The sequence below is a fragment of the Halyomorpha halys genome, unplaced genomic scaffold (assembly GCF_000696795.3).
Source record: "Halyomorpha halys isolate HHAL.00 unplaced genomic scaffold, Hhal_1.1 Scaffold184.1, whole genome shotgun sequence".
Lineage (NCBI taxonomy): Eukaryota > Metazoa > Arthropoda > Insecta > Hemiptera > Pentatomidae > Halyomorpha > Halyomorpha halys.
In genome coordinates, this window is record NW_027105747.1 from 336,542 (window position 1) to 353,372 (window position 16,831).

Here is a 16,831-nt window from a genome sequence, read left to right on the forward strand (position 1 = left end):
TTATATATAAATATTTTTTGTTTATTTATGTTGTTTCTTTGCTGACCGCACCCCCCGACCATCTTCTCCAATCAATAAATTTTAATTGAATTTTAGTTTTTTGGAAATTGAAAAGTTTGGTTGATGCCATATAGGCAGTGGTGTAATCGTAAATTTTCAAGTGTGGGAACACTTACCATCTTCTGTGAACTGATAACATCGGGCGATTCAGAATCCCCCCTCTCTCCCCCCCCCCGCACTTTACAAGGTGGTTTGCAAAGTTCTCACCGATTTTAGCCTTAAAGTCGTTGTGTATTTATTTGACAGCTATTTAAAATCGTTGAAACCCATTCAGCCATTGTTTAGTTATAACTCGGAAAAAAAAACACGGGTCGCCCATTAATATATAGGATTTTTGAGGAAAACGCCATTCCCCCGCTTTCTACACCACTGCCTATAAGTATACATTTGTATTGTAAAACCAATAAGATAACTTTGAAAATTACTTAATTTGATACAATTATGATCGGTATAAAATTAAAATATCTAAAGGGAGTCGCAAAATTTAATGTAAGTTTTGAACTAAAAAACAGTTTTTTCTTGTAAATTATTTTTTTATTGATTCGTAAAGTACATAGGATAAGGTTATGTACAGAATAACACATAGTGCGAATGGCCTCCACGGCTTAACAGGCAACTATACACTCTTTTGTTGCAATTTTCAATGAGTATTTAGCATAAATGTGGCTGAATTTCTTTGATACAACATTGAATTTCCTTCTTCAATGCATGCGTGCTTGTGGGCTTGTTGCTTTGACTTTGAATCACCTTTGACTTCAAATAATAAACCTTTGACTTCAAATAGCCACATAAAAAGAAATCCAATGGTGTTAAATCACACGATCATGGGGCTAATTCTTATCACCGAGAGAGTTTACGTTCAGGAAATGTCTCATACAGTAATTGAAATGTTTCACTGCTTGTATGACATGTGGCACCGCCTGTTTGAAACCACATTTTCACATCAATAACATCTAATTTAGGCAAAAAGAAATGTGTTATCATGTCGCGATATCGAGCACCAATAACATCCACTGCTTGGCCAGCTTCATGTCTCCAGATGATGTCTCAGACCAAAATCCGCACCGAACAGTGAAAACTCGAGGATGCATTTATTTTTTTTTACCCTAATCACATCTGGGTTCTTTATGCCCTAAATGCGGAAATTGTGGTGATCAACAAAGCCATGAAGGTGAAAATGTTGAATTATTATTCAACAATAAAAACACCTTGTTCCATACTGCAATGTTCTAGTTTTACTAACCATAAACTATCAGTTATCAAATGATTTTTTAAACAAAGCTGCCAACACATTTCTGCAAGAATGGTTGCAAATTCAAATCTTGCGTTAATTTTGGGATACCCTTTATATGGTCAAAAAGCCCGACGTTGATATTAGTCCAAGTTAATTTATCAGTCAAATGATATCTGTACCTCAGAATTAAAGGATACTGTCAATATACAAATTTCTGAAAAGTATTATAATAAGAATTATTATCAAAAAATATTATGGGAGCAACTCATATAGGCAAATTGAATTTTATTTTTAAAATGTTAATTTTTAACACCTATTTAATAAAGGAATATTTAAATTTTGAAATAGACTGAATACATTTTTAGTTTAGAATTTTTTGAATTGTAAAAAAAAAAATTTTCTGGCTATTAACCTTTGCAAAAACCAGGTTACAATGCAACAAAATTTGCAGATAAGCCCCTTTAGCGTTGTATTGATGATTTATACTAATTATAGTTGCATCATAAATTGTATTAAATTCCTAGTGTAAATTTGATGACGGTAACAACCAAAACATTAAAGTCTTCTTACATAATTAAATAAATAAATTATTAATTATTATATATAATTTAAAACTTGCAGGTGGTTAGTATTACTAACATACTTTATGGTTATTCTTATTCAAATTTACTAATGTAGTTTACAAAATACGAGCAACTGTACCATGAAAAATTAAAAAAATCACTTCGAAGTACTCCAATACGACTACGGTTATGGCAATATATAGATATATAGATAGATTTTTACAAAATAAAAATCTTTACAGATTTGGTAATCCTGCGATTGAAAGTGAATTTATATTGGGAGAAGATAGTTGACCGTATAAAGTAAATTGTAGGAAGATAGTCCGGGGGGGGGGAGGTGAATAAAGATTTTTGTACCTTTATTGACCGCCACTCGGACTATTTGTGTCTATTGTGGATTTGCTACTCTTCAACCTTTTGCATCAGGATCAGTGGCCCAAAGTGGGGTGAAACGTCGGATAACATTAAATAATTTTACCTACTATTTTGAAGATGTTCTGTCATAAATAGAACGACTGGTACCTCTAGGAGTCATTTAGCAATTTCATGAATGGATTGGGAATTTTTTTATTCCTAAGTTTGATGACACTGGCGTTTTGCGGTAGTCTATTTCATTCCTCTTAGGGCTTTCTTCTTTGCACTCGAAAAAAAAAATTTATACATTGGAACCATTATTGACCATTAATATTGGGAAATTTTCTACGAATTTAAAAGTGGAGAGTTGGAACTAAACAGGTGTTTAAAACTAACTGCTACAACTAACTCCTAGCCTGAGAAGGCTTTGTAATGAGGCCCGTTGATGATTTGAATAATATTTGCTAACCGTGACAAGAATGAACCAGTTGGCCCACTTGGCGGGGGGAGGAAAGCAAAAATTGCCCCCGCGATTCGAGCAATTTAACTGTTCCCCACCCGAACCGGTTACAACAAAAATTCTTACATTTTGTACATCGCTACTACATTCTTTAGTCTTTTTCTCTTTTCTTTCGATCCTTTTATTTTTAATTTGGCAATCACCTTCAAGCCTCCCTCTGTCACGAAACTCTAACCACCTTTTATCTAATTTACCAGCTTTCAGAAAATTGTCAAAATGAATATTTAATTATAATGATCAGCTGGTCAACTGTTCGCTAGAGAGGTCTTCGTAGACTTAAGAGATTTTAGGAAGTGACTTTTTTCTAACGTGCCTGGTAAAGGTAGTAGTCAAACAGGTCGGGCAGCGTCAAAGGTTCCTCTGGAGAATTAGTAAATTATTTGAAACCACATTTTTTTAAATCATTATTTGACCAAAACTATATCAGTTTCTATAAAAACGGCAAAAACTAAAAAAAGGAATCACTGATAATTATTAGGATACAATTAGAAAATTCCAAAAGCAAAACCTGAATTCTCTATAAAAAAAAATGGAAATAATTACCTGTGGGATGCCAACGGAATAGAAAAATATTACATTACTGAAATTGGAAGTTTATATCGAGCATTGGAATGTTATATCAAACTCAAACATCCTCAAGTTCACACACAGGTCCACTCAAAAACTTAAAGCAAGAACAAAGTCTATTGAAATTGTTTGCAGTACAGTACATAATTATATCACAGACGATAAGTACTCTTAGAGAATTATCAACAAATCGTTCTGAAAAAATGGATGAACTTGAAGAAGCTATTGAACCAGCATCTAGGAAGATATCTGCAGGCTAAGAGCATAACTGAAAGACGCGTTCAAAAAAGTAGTCTTCGCCAAGAACGCTCGGGTTTATTGTGGGCCAACATTTACCAAAATTGTATTTCAAATATATACTTTTTTTTTACCGCACCCATTATAATATTTCCTTAGAAGAGAATTTAATCCTAACTAAAATTAATAAAATTCTAATTTAGAACAAACATGAACCGAAGAAGACTAAAATCGATTTTATATATCGAATAATTATTGGAAAAAGCAACAGACTTCTATGATATCATTAATTAGCTCAGCGAGACTAAAAAGAAGTTAAAATTACATATTTAAAGCAAGTAAATGCCTGAGATGTGACTGCAACTTTTTCGATAAAATCGACCGACCGAAAGTGCTACTTTATAGAATCGTTTCATCACATTTTTTCGATTTTCTCTACTACTCTAACAATTTTGATTTAACTCGCTATGGCATTGTTTAATTAAATAGTCTTTAATATCGATTAGGCCTTATCCTCATTGAAATGGTTTAACTGAGCTTATGTTACGAATTTTTAAAAAATCTTGTATTTGAAAATGATATTATTTAAAAATAATAAACAGTTATTAGAAATAATAAATAATATATAAATACAAAATATTAAGGAATTTTATGAATACATAAAGAAGAAAAAGGGAAAAATAGAGGCATCCGATTGGGACGGGCAAGGCCGAGACCACCTAAACTTTCCGATTTCGTTATCTTTGTTAAATTATTTTCTTATTGTTATGAACAAAATTTATATTTGCTACTCTTACCTCAGGTAGAACAAAACCATGGGTAATGGATTTCAGTCAAATTTTCGTTCTGTCCAAATGTTTTTTTCACTATTTTTAATCTTTTGCTAATCTCAACAGCACCACCAAATTGGGTTAGAGGTTTGAAAATTTGTATGTGAATTGAGTTGATACCAGATAGTACAAGAGCCTAAGAGGAGAAAAAAAGCAGTTATCTCACCCCAATTTTTGATTACTTTAATGAAAACCATGTGTAATTACTAGTCAAAATTGATGAGTCTGCCAAGTATAGGTAGGGGGAATAAAAAATGGCAGCTGTTTCAAAGTGATAAAAAAAAAACAAATTTTTCATTCGGAGCTCTATATCCTAAAAAGTAGGAACAACACAAGAAAACCTAAGAGGACGTCATTTAAAGAAGAGCAAATTTGCTAAAATATGAGCCCTAACAGAGCTATATACGTTAAATAGTTTTCGAGATATAGCTTTTTAAAAAGCAACATTTCATAAAAATGTTGTATGGGACGTACTAAAAGATCAGTAGTTAGTGAATTTATTTTGAAAAATTTATATCTCAAAAACTATTTGACGTAGAGATGTCTATTAGCACTTAAATTATAGCCAGTTTAATGAGCTATAAAGTAGTCCATGATGTTTATCTTCGTAGGAGTAATAGTTTACATGGAATTTGCTAATATAAATTGATAAATTGATGTAAGTTAAATTTCCTTAATTTTGAGTGTTGGCAAACATATGTGCGTCTTATGGATCTAGAGATATATTTTTTCAAAAATCCAACATTTTATACGAAAACCTAGAAATTAACATTTTGTGAGTTTATTTTGTCAAATATCATATCAACTACTACTCCTACAAAGATAAACATTATTGACTATTTTGTAGTAAATTTAACTAGCTTTAATTTGAGCGCTGGCATACATCTGTACGTCCAATGGTTTCCGAAATAAAGTTTTCATAAATCAAACTTATTGTCCGAACAACTATAAATCAATTTATTTTAGCAAATATCATGAAAACTACTATTCCTACGAAGGTAAAGGTCATAAACCTCTTTATTGTCCATTAAACTAGCTTTAATTTGAGTTCTAATAGACATCTGTATGTCACGTAGTTCCTGAGATATAGAATTCTCAAAATAAATTAACTAACTACTAATCTTTCAGTAGATTTTTATGAAATTTTGCTTTTTAAAAAGCTATATCTCGAGAACTATTGGACGTTAATAGCTCTTTTAGGGCTAATTTTTCAGAAAATTTACTCTTCTTTAAATAATGTTCTCTTAGATTTTCTAGTGTTGTTGGTAGTTTTTATGATATAGAGCTCCGAATGAAAAATTAGTTTTTTTTAAGGTTTTGAAACAGCCGCCATTTTTTATTCCCCCTACCTATACTAGGCAGACTCATCAATTTTGACTATTAATTATACATAGCTTTCATTAAAGTAATAAAAAATTGGGGTGAGATAACTGCCTTTTTTTCTTCCCGGCTATTGCACTAAGAGGAATGAGTACCTTCTGGGAGTGCCAACTTTTTTCTCTCAACCCTGCCATTTTTTTTCTCGGTTTTTAAGGCCTTGCGCACTGCTTCAATTCTTCTTAGTTAAGTAAGAAGGTTGGAAGTTTTGAAGGTGTCAACTGTTATCTTCTTCCACTCAACCATTTTTACGTTTTGATGAAACAATGAAATCACTTTTCAACGGTTTTCCCAAAAAAGGGGGAAATGCAACTTAAATGATAGAATTCAGGTGTTAAAGGATTTTTTTAATTATTATTTTTTCATCATACTTTAGCAAACCACAATATGACCTGATGAATTTATTTTCTAATCTCTATGTATAACAGCTTAGCTATGTAATAATTATTATGTATATGTATACATACATATACATATATATACATATACCCCATGTGGGTGTACCCGGATGGGGTAGTTGCCCCCCCCCCCCAGAAGTGAAAAAATTATTAATTGAATAACAATTAATTTTTTTTCAAGCAAGTAATTGTAATAACTACTAAAACACTGCTATAATTATAATTTTCTTAAAATGTTGTTTTATTAACCTTTTCTGTGCTGAAAAGTCAGATTAACTATGGCTTGCTCCCCTGGTTTTGATCTTGGATAAGCCCTTGTATAGTTAGCCTCAGATTTAGGCTACTCTGATTTTTTAAGGTATATTACATTTTTAATTAAAATTTAATAGAATAAACAATAGAAATGCTACTTTACCAGAAGTTCATCATTATTAGACATTTACAACAAGTATCTCTTAGGCGATGTATTGATATGTCTCTTGTTGATGAGTATTATTCAAGCATTGATGTGTTACATGCTACATTTCGTTTATAAATAATTAATCCTGTTTTGGCTAAATGGTTACTGTTATGCACTCTATTTTTATATATTAGGTTTTGTTTTTAGATATTTTGGATTAAATCATAGGCTGGACTAATATTTTAAAACTATGTTTTAATTTTTTTTTTATTACATTATGTGAATTACTTAAATATTTGTCCAATTTATATATAGTTCAATGATACTACCGCTGTATATATAAGAATGATGTTTTGTGTCACACCGAAAACATATATCTGGCTTACAATGCACCCATAATTACAAAATAGCTCAGTAATTAAGATTTAAGGAAGTGCAATGTTGTGGCAATTCAAAGAATTTCTAAGGCTTATGGGGGTTCTACGAACTGCATTTTATTTATTTATCTATTTTATCTCTGCTTCAGAGTTCTTCTTCGACTCCCTGCTTCAGAGTCCTCCCTGGAATTTCTGTGTCTCCCGACTGTCTCGTACTTCTAATAGCACATATGTTCTCCGGTTGGCTACTGATATTATTAGGTGGGAAATGCCAACTGCGGGCGGCACCGGTTCGAATCCGGCATAGGGCATTGACTTTGTTCATTAAGTGGCAGTCCCACAAAATGAAAAACTTGATATAGCAGAAGACAGGCCGTGATTTGGTTTGTGAATAAAAAAGAAATGGTATTGAAAGAAATCAGTTTTTTATATTCTGTGCTAAAATGATTAAAGTTTCCCAATTGGTTTTTAATTTTAATTTTTTTACATGTAATCAACCATTATTTCCTCCCTTGGACCATTATTTTAAGTCTGAGGATGAAAGAAACAAATTGATTAACTATATTATGTTTTTATTACAAAAAATTTGGATTAACCACTCAGATATATGCTATTATTTTCTGCTTAGACCTCACTGAAATGGATAAGAGAAACTCCATTGTATTAGAATAAATTTTGAGATACTCTCAATTTTTATAAACATACAGGTTACTTAATTTCATGTCTGTTTACATTCTCCCAAGATAAGGTTTTATGAAATTATGTTCATTATTAAATAAATTATTTATTTATTTCAGGTGGTAGTGCAGTATGACAAAGACCTCCTTGAAGTATGGGATGAAGCCAAGCGTTTGAGGTGTGAATGGTATAATGATTATGAGAAGACGGCATCGAAGCCTCCTATGGTCATTGCTGACCTGGATGTAATACAACTTGATTTTAGAGGTTTGTTATAAAATACATAATTTAATTATTAAATTATAAATTTTATGTTTGAGTATTTGAAGTGGAATTATTTCATATAACTTGACAAAAACTCTTTAGAGTGCATAAGAAGGGTTATTTCAGGATATATATTTATTTATATATTTCAGGATTATATTATTCATTCAAACTGACACAATATGAAACTAGGTAAGGTGGACTCACTTGGCAGGTGGCTGAATTCATAGATTATAAAGCAAATCAACATGAGCCTTAGCATATATCGCTGTGATAGTGAAACATCTGATAAAAAAAAAAAAAAAATATTTTATTTTCTATTTGAAGTATCCTAGAGATTGTACTGTAGATTGTAGTCAATATTTACAAACCTTAATAGTTTTTGGAGCAGTCTTTAGAGGGATTAACCACTCTGTTTACTGTTATATCTTTGATAAATGTCCATTTCAAAATAAAACCAAAATTTTTTGATATGCCACTCTTCAAGCAAAGAAGTGCTATTGTAAAACAGTCAAATATATTAATTATATATTGTATTCAGATGTAAATAGCAAGTAAGTTGATTGAAACAATGTTTTATAATTTTTTTCATTACTCTCACGAAAACCTTCTGTGAATTAATCGATACCACTAATAATGGATCAAAACTAGTTCAGTAGTTGATGCTATTAAGTGTTTGCCGACCTGGTTACTCCTATGCTGCTTCACTTGAAGGGATGTATATTTCTAAATGAGAAGGCAGTATACCAAATTTTTTTCAACCATTGCTGTTCGGCAATCTTGATCAAACCTAGGTTCATCTTTTTCTTCACCTTCGTTTAGCTCCTAGTATTTTATTTGCAACCCTAAGAATTTTTTAATGTCCTTCATTCACACAATTAAAAAATTGTTCTCTGATTTGAGGATCCAATAGTTCTTGAAGAGCTTACTTAGCTGGTGGCATAGAAATTATCACCCTTATTATTGATATCAGAAGATCATGATCTGAATCTATTTTAGTTCCACTGTGAATTGTGACATTCATCAAACGAAATGAATCTTTTACTCAACAGAATCTATTTAATTTGCAGTAAACAACAATTTGATCTATATATTAGCCATATGTATCTTCTCGGCTCTTTTTTCCTCTTCTTCAGAAATTTGGTTATCAGTTTTATATTCTAGTTTTGGAATATCCCTTTGACAAATTCTATGGTTTACAGACTTGAAAGATAATTGGAGTCGTGTCTTCTCCTTATTTATTGAAAATCCAGCCCCAAAATTGTGTTTGCAGCAGTATTTATTGTAGTAGATGGTGTAGTTATTTTTATTAAAAATACCCATCTGATCTACTGGATGAGAATTATGTCCGTTTTTGAGGTGTTTAGTTGAGAGGCTCTGCTTGGAGGGCTCATCTTATTGCCCGTGGAATACAAGTTAAGAACCTTATGTCATGGAATTTAGAGAGGGTTTTATAAACAAAAACAAAGAGTATATGTTTCCATTAATAGACGCCACGACCAGCTGTCCCAAAAAAAAAATCTACTGTTTTATTTATAAATCAAATAATAAAACTTATTTTCTACAACACATTAGACTAGGAAAGGAGGTAACTTACTTTGGCATAAGAGTTAGAAGAGACTTCGTCATCATTTCTCTCCTGGAATACATGAGGAATAGGGATACTGTCACTAAATGAACTAACCAAATTGAGAGTAATTGATCTCCCCCTCCCCCCAGTGCCACACCTATGGAGACCCTGAGACACCAAAACATGTTTTAGTCTCTAGTGCCTCTGATCTTGCACTGCACTTCCTCCGCCTGTTGGAGGAGAAGAATTACCCTTACTTAAGAAATTTGTCTATGATAGAGGGAGATGGTGGGCCCTTTACAAGTGGTCTCCTCTACTATTTTATTTTATCTAACTATTTTACTGCCACCTAGTTTGTTAAGAGCAACTCGTCTATGAATCCATTTCTCCTCAGTCCAAGATCGGTGTTATTTAACAAATTTTAGTCTCTGTTTACACTATTCTTCAATAAGAAGAAGGCTTTTGCAGATCTTGAGCTAGCTTTGATTCACTGGCAGTGGTATCACATACATAATATTTTATTAGGAATGAGACAATTTTAGAAAAAATAAATTGAATTGAACCTTTTTTAAGGTCATGACTAAGCTGATGAATTATTGATTCACTTTTTGTTCAGATTCTACTTATCTTTCTATCTTTTTTTTTATGATTTTTTAAAGTAATTTTTATTTTAGTTAAACCATTTTGTTTTGATAATTAACTTTACATTGTTGCAAGTGAAAATTTAATGTTTTGAGTAGAAAATTATTTAAAATTTTAACTCATCCTGTAATCCTCAATTTATTAATTCTTTTTATTAATTGAAAATTTTTTTTCTCTAAAACAAAACATGATATATTTTTGTTTTTTCAGGAGATAATGTTGATTGTTGGATGGAAATACAACATGGAAAAGGTCCCTGGGCGCCTCCTGTTTCTGGAATTGTTCCTTTAGGATCAACCTTGACACTTGTTGTTGCTATTAATGATAACAGAGGTAATAATACAGTATATTGTTCAAAATATATGATAAACTTACATTGTAACAACTCTGATATTTTTATTTCAATAAATAGTCCCAAATGCACACTGATTAGGGTTACCTTGTTACAGGAGAGTTCGACATGAGAGTGAAGTCTTGTGCTGCTTCAGATGGTGGGGGTCATATAATACAGTTGAGTGATGAGTTTGGTTGTGTTTTACGGCCAAAAATGATATCACGCTTCTTGAAAGCACGCATTGCAGATGAAAGAGCCTCTGTTATCACATATGCATTCTTCCATGCTTTTAAATTTCCAGATGCTTTAAGTGTTCACATAAAATGCAAAGTGGAAATTTGTAGGCATGGGTGCTTGGACCATTGCCAAGCTGCTGGTGAGCCACATATTGGTTACAGAGATGGAATATTGGACAGAAAAGATGCTCCGACATCACCTCCGCCAAAAGAAGTGATTTATGATGAATCATTAGATGAAGAATTCCCAGATAATGACAAACTCATTTCTTCCCTTCCACAGGCTCAAGCTCAACAGCCTCCTCTACAAAAACAGGATCAACAGCCTCCACCTGTTACTGAAGAAGTTGATGAGGACCATCCTAAACCATTTCAGGTAATGAATTATCTAATATAAAAAAACAATAAGAAAAATAATATATTGCTGTTTTAAAATAAAGGATCTTATTGACTGATTAACATTTTTAGAGTCCTTCATTAATTATTCTGAATGGATAATCAATGTTCAGTTTTATATAGTAAATTGTTCACTAAAAAATAATTTAAAAATACCATGTGTCAAAGACTTGCCAATTGAACTAACAAACCTCCATGTGAGGTTTTGTACCAGTGCAAAGCCATTAATGCATAAAAAACAATATATATTACATTTTTAAAGTAACCTATTTCATTTTATGAATAACAAATATTAAGTACTTCAATTTTTACTATACTAAACCTCATAAAGAAATAGATTAATAGACCAGGAAATCAATTCAAGATGAATCAAAGATTCTCATACCAACTTTAATTTAAAATTTTAGAACTTTCAAGAAAAAATTTTCTTTCATTTCTCAAATTTATTTTTTGTCCATTTCTTACTAATGTTTCAAATAATATGAATTCAATGATATAAATAGTATTTCTTCTGATTGCAGGAAGCGCCTTCAAGATCAAGTGGAGTAAGGGATGACCAGCAAGAACGATTTCCTCATGGGCCAAGAAATTTAGACACAGATAGCTTGCCTCTTGTAACAACACTATCACAGAGAAGAAAGCGAAATGTTGTAGTCTCAGATCGGAAGGTGCGTTCAGCCGATGTTGGAGTGAGTGGCCTTTATGAGGTTATCAGTGAGGCTGATCTGGCTTTCACTCCTGACTCTAGAGGGGAAGCTGTGACAGTATTCCAAGGTAGAATAAGGCAAGAGGTGGTATATGGAATCTGCCTTCCTGTACCAGGATTTTCAGCACTATTTGTGTTGGTTGCCTTATCAGCGGTCGTATCTGCCCTGGTCGCCGCAGCCCTCCTCTATAGGTACCAGAGCCAGACGGCTGTCAGGAAGGAGGCCCAAAGGCGACAGCCACATACATCTATTGCTTCATGGGTTGCTCTTAGGCTCCTCCGTCCAAGGGCACCACCGCCCAATCGCTGATCCCCAGTCACTAGCCTCAGACAAGTTATTATATTGTGCCAAAGAAGGATTTAGAATTATATTTAAAACAAGTAATAATATTAATAATTTAACACTACATCAGTGTATGACAATGATAATTTCTTGCTGAGATTTATACGGGAATAGAAAAACAAGACAATTGTGAATGTTTTTGGTGCTCCCGAGTAACAGTGTATCAGACACTTGTATGTTATTTTTATAGTGGCATTTTTTTTTTAAATATATAAATAATATATAGTTTTACTCCTTCTTGTACCTTCTTTTACATGTAAGGTCCACGCACCTAATGCGTTGCTCAATGTGTAGACAGTGCCTTTAAAAATTAGTTAGTTTATATATTATATAAATATTGATGTTGACCGGTTTTTAAATATTGTAATTTATTTATAGTTTATTCAGGAGAACAGTATTTAAATTTAGTTCTTCGTAAAGTTGTTTCCTAGTGGAGCAATGTTGACTCTATATCCTTCATTAACAACGTTTAAAAGTATTTTCTTTTTCAATATGTCCACAGTAAGCAATTTTAAACAAATATTCAGGATGACAGTATTCTTTGCTTAATAAATTACAATCGAATACTTCTTAAAGCTATAAAAAAAAAATTCATAGGTTCAATTTTTTTTTTAACTCAAAATATCCATTAAATAAAAAAATGTTCAAACTAAGATAAAATAATTGAATAAATGCTACAAGGAATTCATTTGTTATATGTATTATATTTATTTAATATTATGCACAGATTGTTTTAGGTACACATGATGAGTTGGAAAGAACTTATATAAATTCATTCTATTCATTATTTACAAAATGATATAATTATTTTAATTTTATTTTAGTCTGTAAAAATTTGGAAAAAAAAGTATAATAATTTATATTTTTGAAGAGTCCAGAGCATGGCAAAAACCATTATTCTAGGCTCACTTAGATTATCATCAGCAGTATTAAACCCTAGGCTTTATTATTCTCAATTCCATCATCGGAAAATTTGTTTTCTTAATAATTTTATTTCTTAATTTTCTCAAACATCTAATTTTTTTTTCATCTTTATTAGATTGATCATTTTGCTGTGTAAATAGCAATTCAACTCTGCTTTACAGGCACTCTTAATAAGATGAAAAGAGTTTTTATTGATGAATATAATTTAAATTTGTTTCAGCTATTCTTGAATCAGTTACTTATTATACTTCCAAATTCTTTTCTGCCTTATAAGTTAATGAAAATGAATATTTGGCCAGGCATCCCTTTAGTAGTATAAGGCCAGCAGAACAACCACATTGTTAATATATCTTCTTAAGATCATATCTGTACTCCTGAAAAAACTTTGTAGTTATAATATTTATATAGTTTTAAGTTTATTTATTTCTTTTGAGATTTATGGTTTTATGAGCTAGTCTGGATATCTTTAAAGATAGGGCAGGTTTAGAAGAAGAGACAGTGAATTGCTGTATTATTACATTCCACGCACTGCTTGATATAGCATTACCCCAATATTTGTTTCTTGAATTGAGCGATCTTATTTAAGAATTATAAAAAAAATTACTGTCTGACCAATATTCATCAGCCTGCCCATCTACATTATATGTTAATAATATAATGCTCATTAATTAATTATAAATAGATTAATTCATAATCTGAGCTTATTAGTGTATAAAGTGATTCCTTCCATCATAATTTGTACAGCACTTTTTCAGTATTCAAAACAAAAGCAAAAACAGTCTGATTCATTTTACCTTGTATTATTAAAATGGATTAATCTTATATCAAAAAAATGTTGAAGAAGATTTAAAAAATCCATTTTAACACACAGAAATGTGTATTCAATAGGGCATGTTAAAATGAATCCTATTGTAAAATAGAAACAACTATACATTTATGTGTAATTAATCTTAGATTACAATGCTTATATGACCATGAGGTTTATAAATATATAAATATGCATATGTAGATTGTTATTTGTAAAAAAAAAAATGAAATGAAAAAAAAGAAAGAAAACATGAATAATTTAATCCAAAATATACATAATCCCTCATATATAAGGATTTTGTAAATTTCAGATTGATTTTCTCAACAATGTTTGAGAAAGAAACCAATGAAAATTGTTAATGTACATTATTTAATTTCTATTTATAATTAATTGTTCTAATTTAGCTATGTTTTGTATGTGTAAATATGGACTCTGAACATATTAAGTTTTATTTTAGTAATCTAATTCATACTCAATTAAGCATGAATGTAAAATTTCTATAGCGGGACTTTTGGTATAATGGGTGACGGTGAGGCATTACATATTAACATTGTTTAGAATTAGGCTTAAAGATTAGACTTATAAATATGTAAATTATTTTAGATATTTAACCTATTTATGTATAAGAGCCATTTTGAAAATATTTATTCCAGGTAACTAGCAATATTTAATATAAAAACACATTTATACATTCACGTCAACATTGAATCATTTTCGGGCAGAAACTAATGGCTCATATAACACAATGGTACCTCATTCAATTATATAATTAATTTATAAAAGATTTTATTTTCAATGTAAGGAAAGACAAATGTCCTAAATATTTGCTTACATTATACAACCTCCAATGATTACAAGATACCTGATATTAAAAAGCATAAGATTATGTAAGATAGTAGAATTCTGAATAATATTTAAAATTATATTTTTGTTGTTTTATATTATTATTTATTGATTTTATGTTAATAGTTATAACTTAATAAATGCGCTGGTATATTAATAAACAAAATAATAACATAAATTAACGAATATTCAATGAGTTTTATATGTGTAGTATACTTAAGCTTTGAAAATATTTATTTATTAATTGTTGACTTTGTAGGATAAATGAAACAAAAGTTTTTATCATTGTTGCAATAAAAAAAAATAATAAACTATTGAACTTATTTTATATTTATCTTACTGTTCACATATTACAACTAAAGCAAATTACAAACAGTATTTTATTTGACTTAATTTCAGTCCCAGTACTACTTCCTTTTAAATAATAAATGTTTACTGAAAAAAAATTGGAAATGTTTTATATTATCTCAGGAAAGATTATTGAAAGTCATAATGAACAATGGATTTAAATTGTATTACTGTTGTTAAGGCATAAGTAAAATATTTGGATTTGAGGTACCCACAGTATCTTGTACCTTGTATGGATAGATTTATTTTATTATATAAATTAAATAAAAGATTTTCCCTATTAATAAAAATAATTCAAATTTCTTGCAATTAATATTTTTTTTTTCTAATTCTGCAATCATTGACTTTTAAATGTGAGATTTTCTAAAAGTTTTTATTGAAATTACATCTCAAAAACTACTTTATTCAGGAATGCCTCGAGTGAGCTGTATTTTAAAATATAATATTTAAAAGCTAATTTTACAAATTGTAATTTTTCATTGTTTTATTCTTGAACAAATTAAGTCAATTAATTAATCACTACAACCAACTGCAATAAATCTTCTTTATTAATTCCACTTTTTCTTCTGTCTTTGCTTAGTGAAGTTCACATTTCACTCTCCATTTGATTGTAAGCTTTATTTGTGATGGATACATCTCTATGAGGGTTCGACCTCCCATCATTGTGGTGTATGCTAGAGTGGCCAATATTTAACCTAGTTATCGCAACTTCAACTTTGTTAGGTTGATTCAACTTAGTTTCTTTCTGTTGTCGACGCAGAACAAATTTTAAATAAATATAATTTTGTTCTATTTTTATCATAAAAATTTTGGAATTAGTTCTGGATTTTCTTTTTAGGAAGTCTGGTAAGTCAATTCCAATAAATTTTTTTAGGTTAAAACTTCCAAAAATTGAATATATTTTATTCTATATTTTCTTTTTTGTTTTACAACATTTCGGGACTACTGTCCCATATTCATGTACTTTAATAAACCTCATTTTTTTCAAACTTTTAATTTCACTAAGGAAATCATGTCATCTACTAAAGAAAAGTACTTTTTTTTAACCTCAAACAGTTTATTGGAATTTGGAATCAGTAAAAGGGGCAGAAAGTCAGATTTCTAGAAATAACTTACATACATCATAAAATTGAATCAATTGTGGTAATAGTTTTTGATATTACATAATTTTGGTTTGTGAAATAATTGGAATACTGAATAAAAATATCTGATAATGAATACTGAGTTATTTCTTAGCTTATAATTACTGAAAAACTGGCACCTTGCTTAGCCTTCAACACATCAGTGAAAATCAATTGTTTATTTTTATGACTAGAAATACAAAGTTATTTAATGATTCATTTATTAAAAGTGAGGCTAGGTATATGAATTACACTATGATGGGGCGTTAATACTTCACCACAAAATTTTTAATGATTTTACGTTTTGGCCTAACAAGCAGAATGGCTGATTCATGACATTGAAATTTGTACCTGAGGATGATTTGTTAGTCCTAAACATTATGAAATCATAAATAAATTTCTAGTGAAATATAAACAGCCCAATGTAACATAATACGTAATTTAATAACAAATTTTGATTCAGGTTTCGGTTTTAATATTTCTTTTTCCTTTAGGCAAGTGTGTATAGTTTAACTTGAAGTGAAATGACAATTTAGATTATAAATAAAATATAGTGGTCAATTAATAAAAGTTTAAGTTTTCTACTTATTATTGCTATTATTAGTAACTGTTCAAACTACATTATACATAACAGCTATTTAACTTCCCCTTGCTACACTGACTCAGGAGGTTCAAGTAATATCAGTAACAACAGTCTACCG

At 30.4% G+C, this 16,831-nt stretch overlaps 2 protein-coding genes across 3 annotated transcripts in view; one reads left to right on the plus strand and one right to left on the minus strand.

The window, feature by feature from the left end:
• m (miniature) overlaps positions 1–14,963 on the plus strand; it is a 17,446-nt gene extending 2,483 nt beyond the window's left edge. The window contains exons 2-5 of one of the 2 annotated variants that reach the window (XM_067053493.1): positions 7,715–7,862; positions 10,282–10,404; positions 10,524–11,017; positions 11,559–14,963. In XM_067053493.1, the coding sequence (XP_066909594.1) occupies positions 7,715–7,862; positions 10,282–10,404; positions 10,524–11,017; positions 11,559–12,053 (1,260 nt within the window). In that variant the 3' untranslated portion in view covers positions 12,054–14,963. Of the gene's footprint in view, positions 1–7,714; positions 7,863–10,281; positions 10,405–10,520; positions 11,018–11,558 lie in introns of both variants that reach the window. The other variant, XM_024358857.2, reaches the window with a different exon arrangement.
• LOC106679206 (digestive cysteine proteinase 1) overlaps positions 1–16,831 on the minus strand; it is a 401,586-nt gene that overhangs the window by 214,854 nt on the left and 169,901 nt on the right. The window lies entirely within an intron of this gene.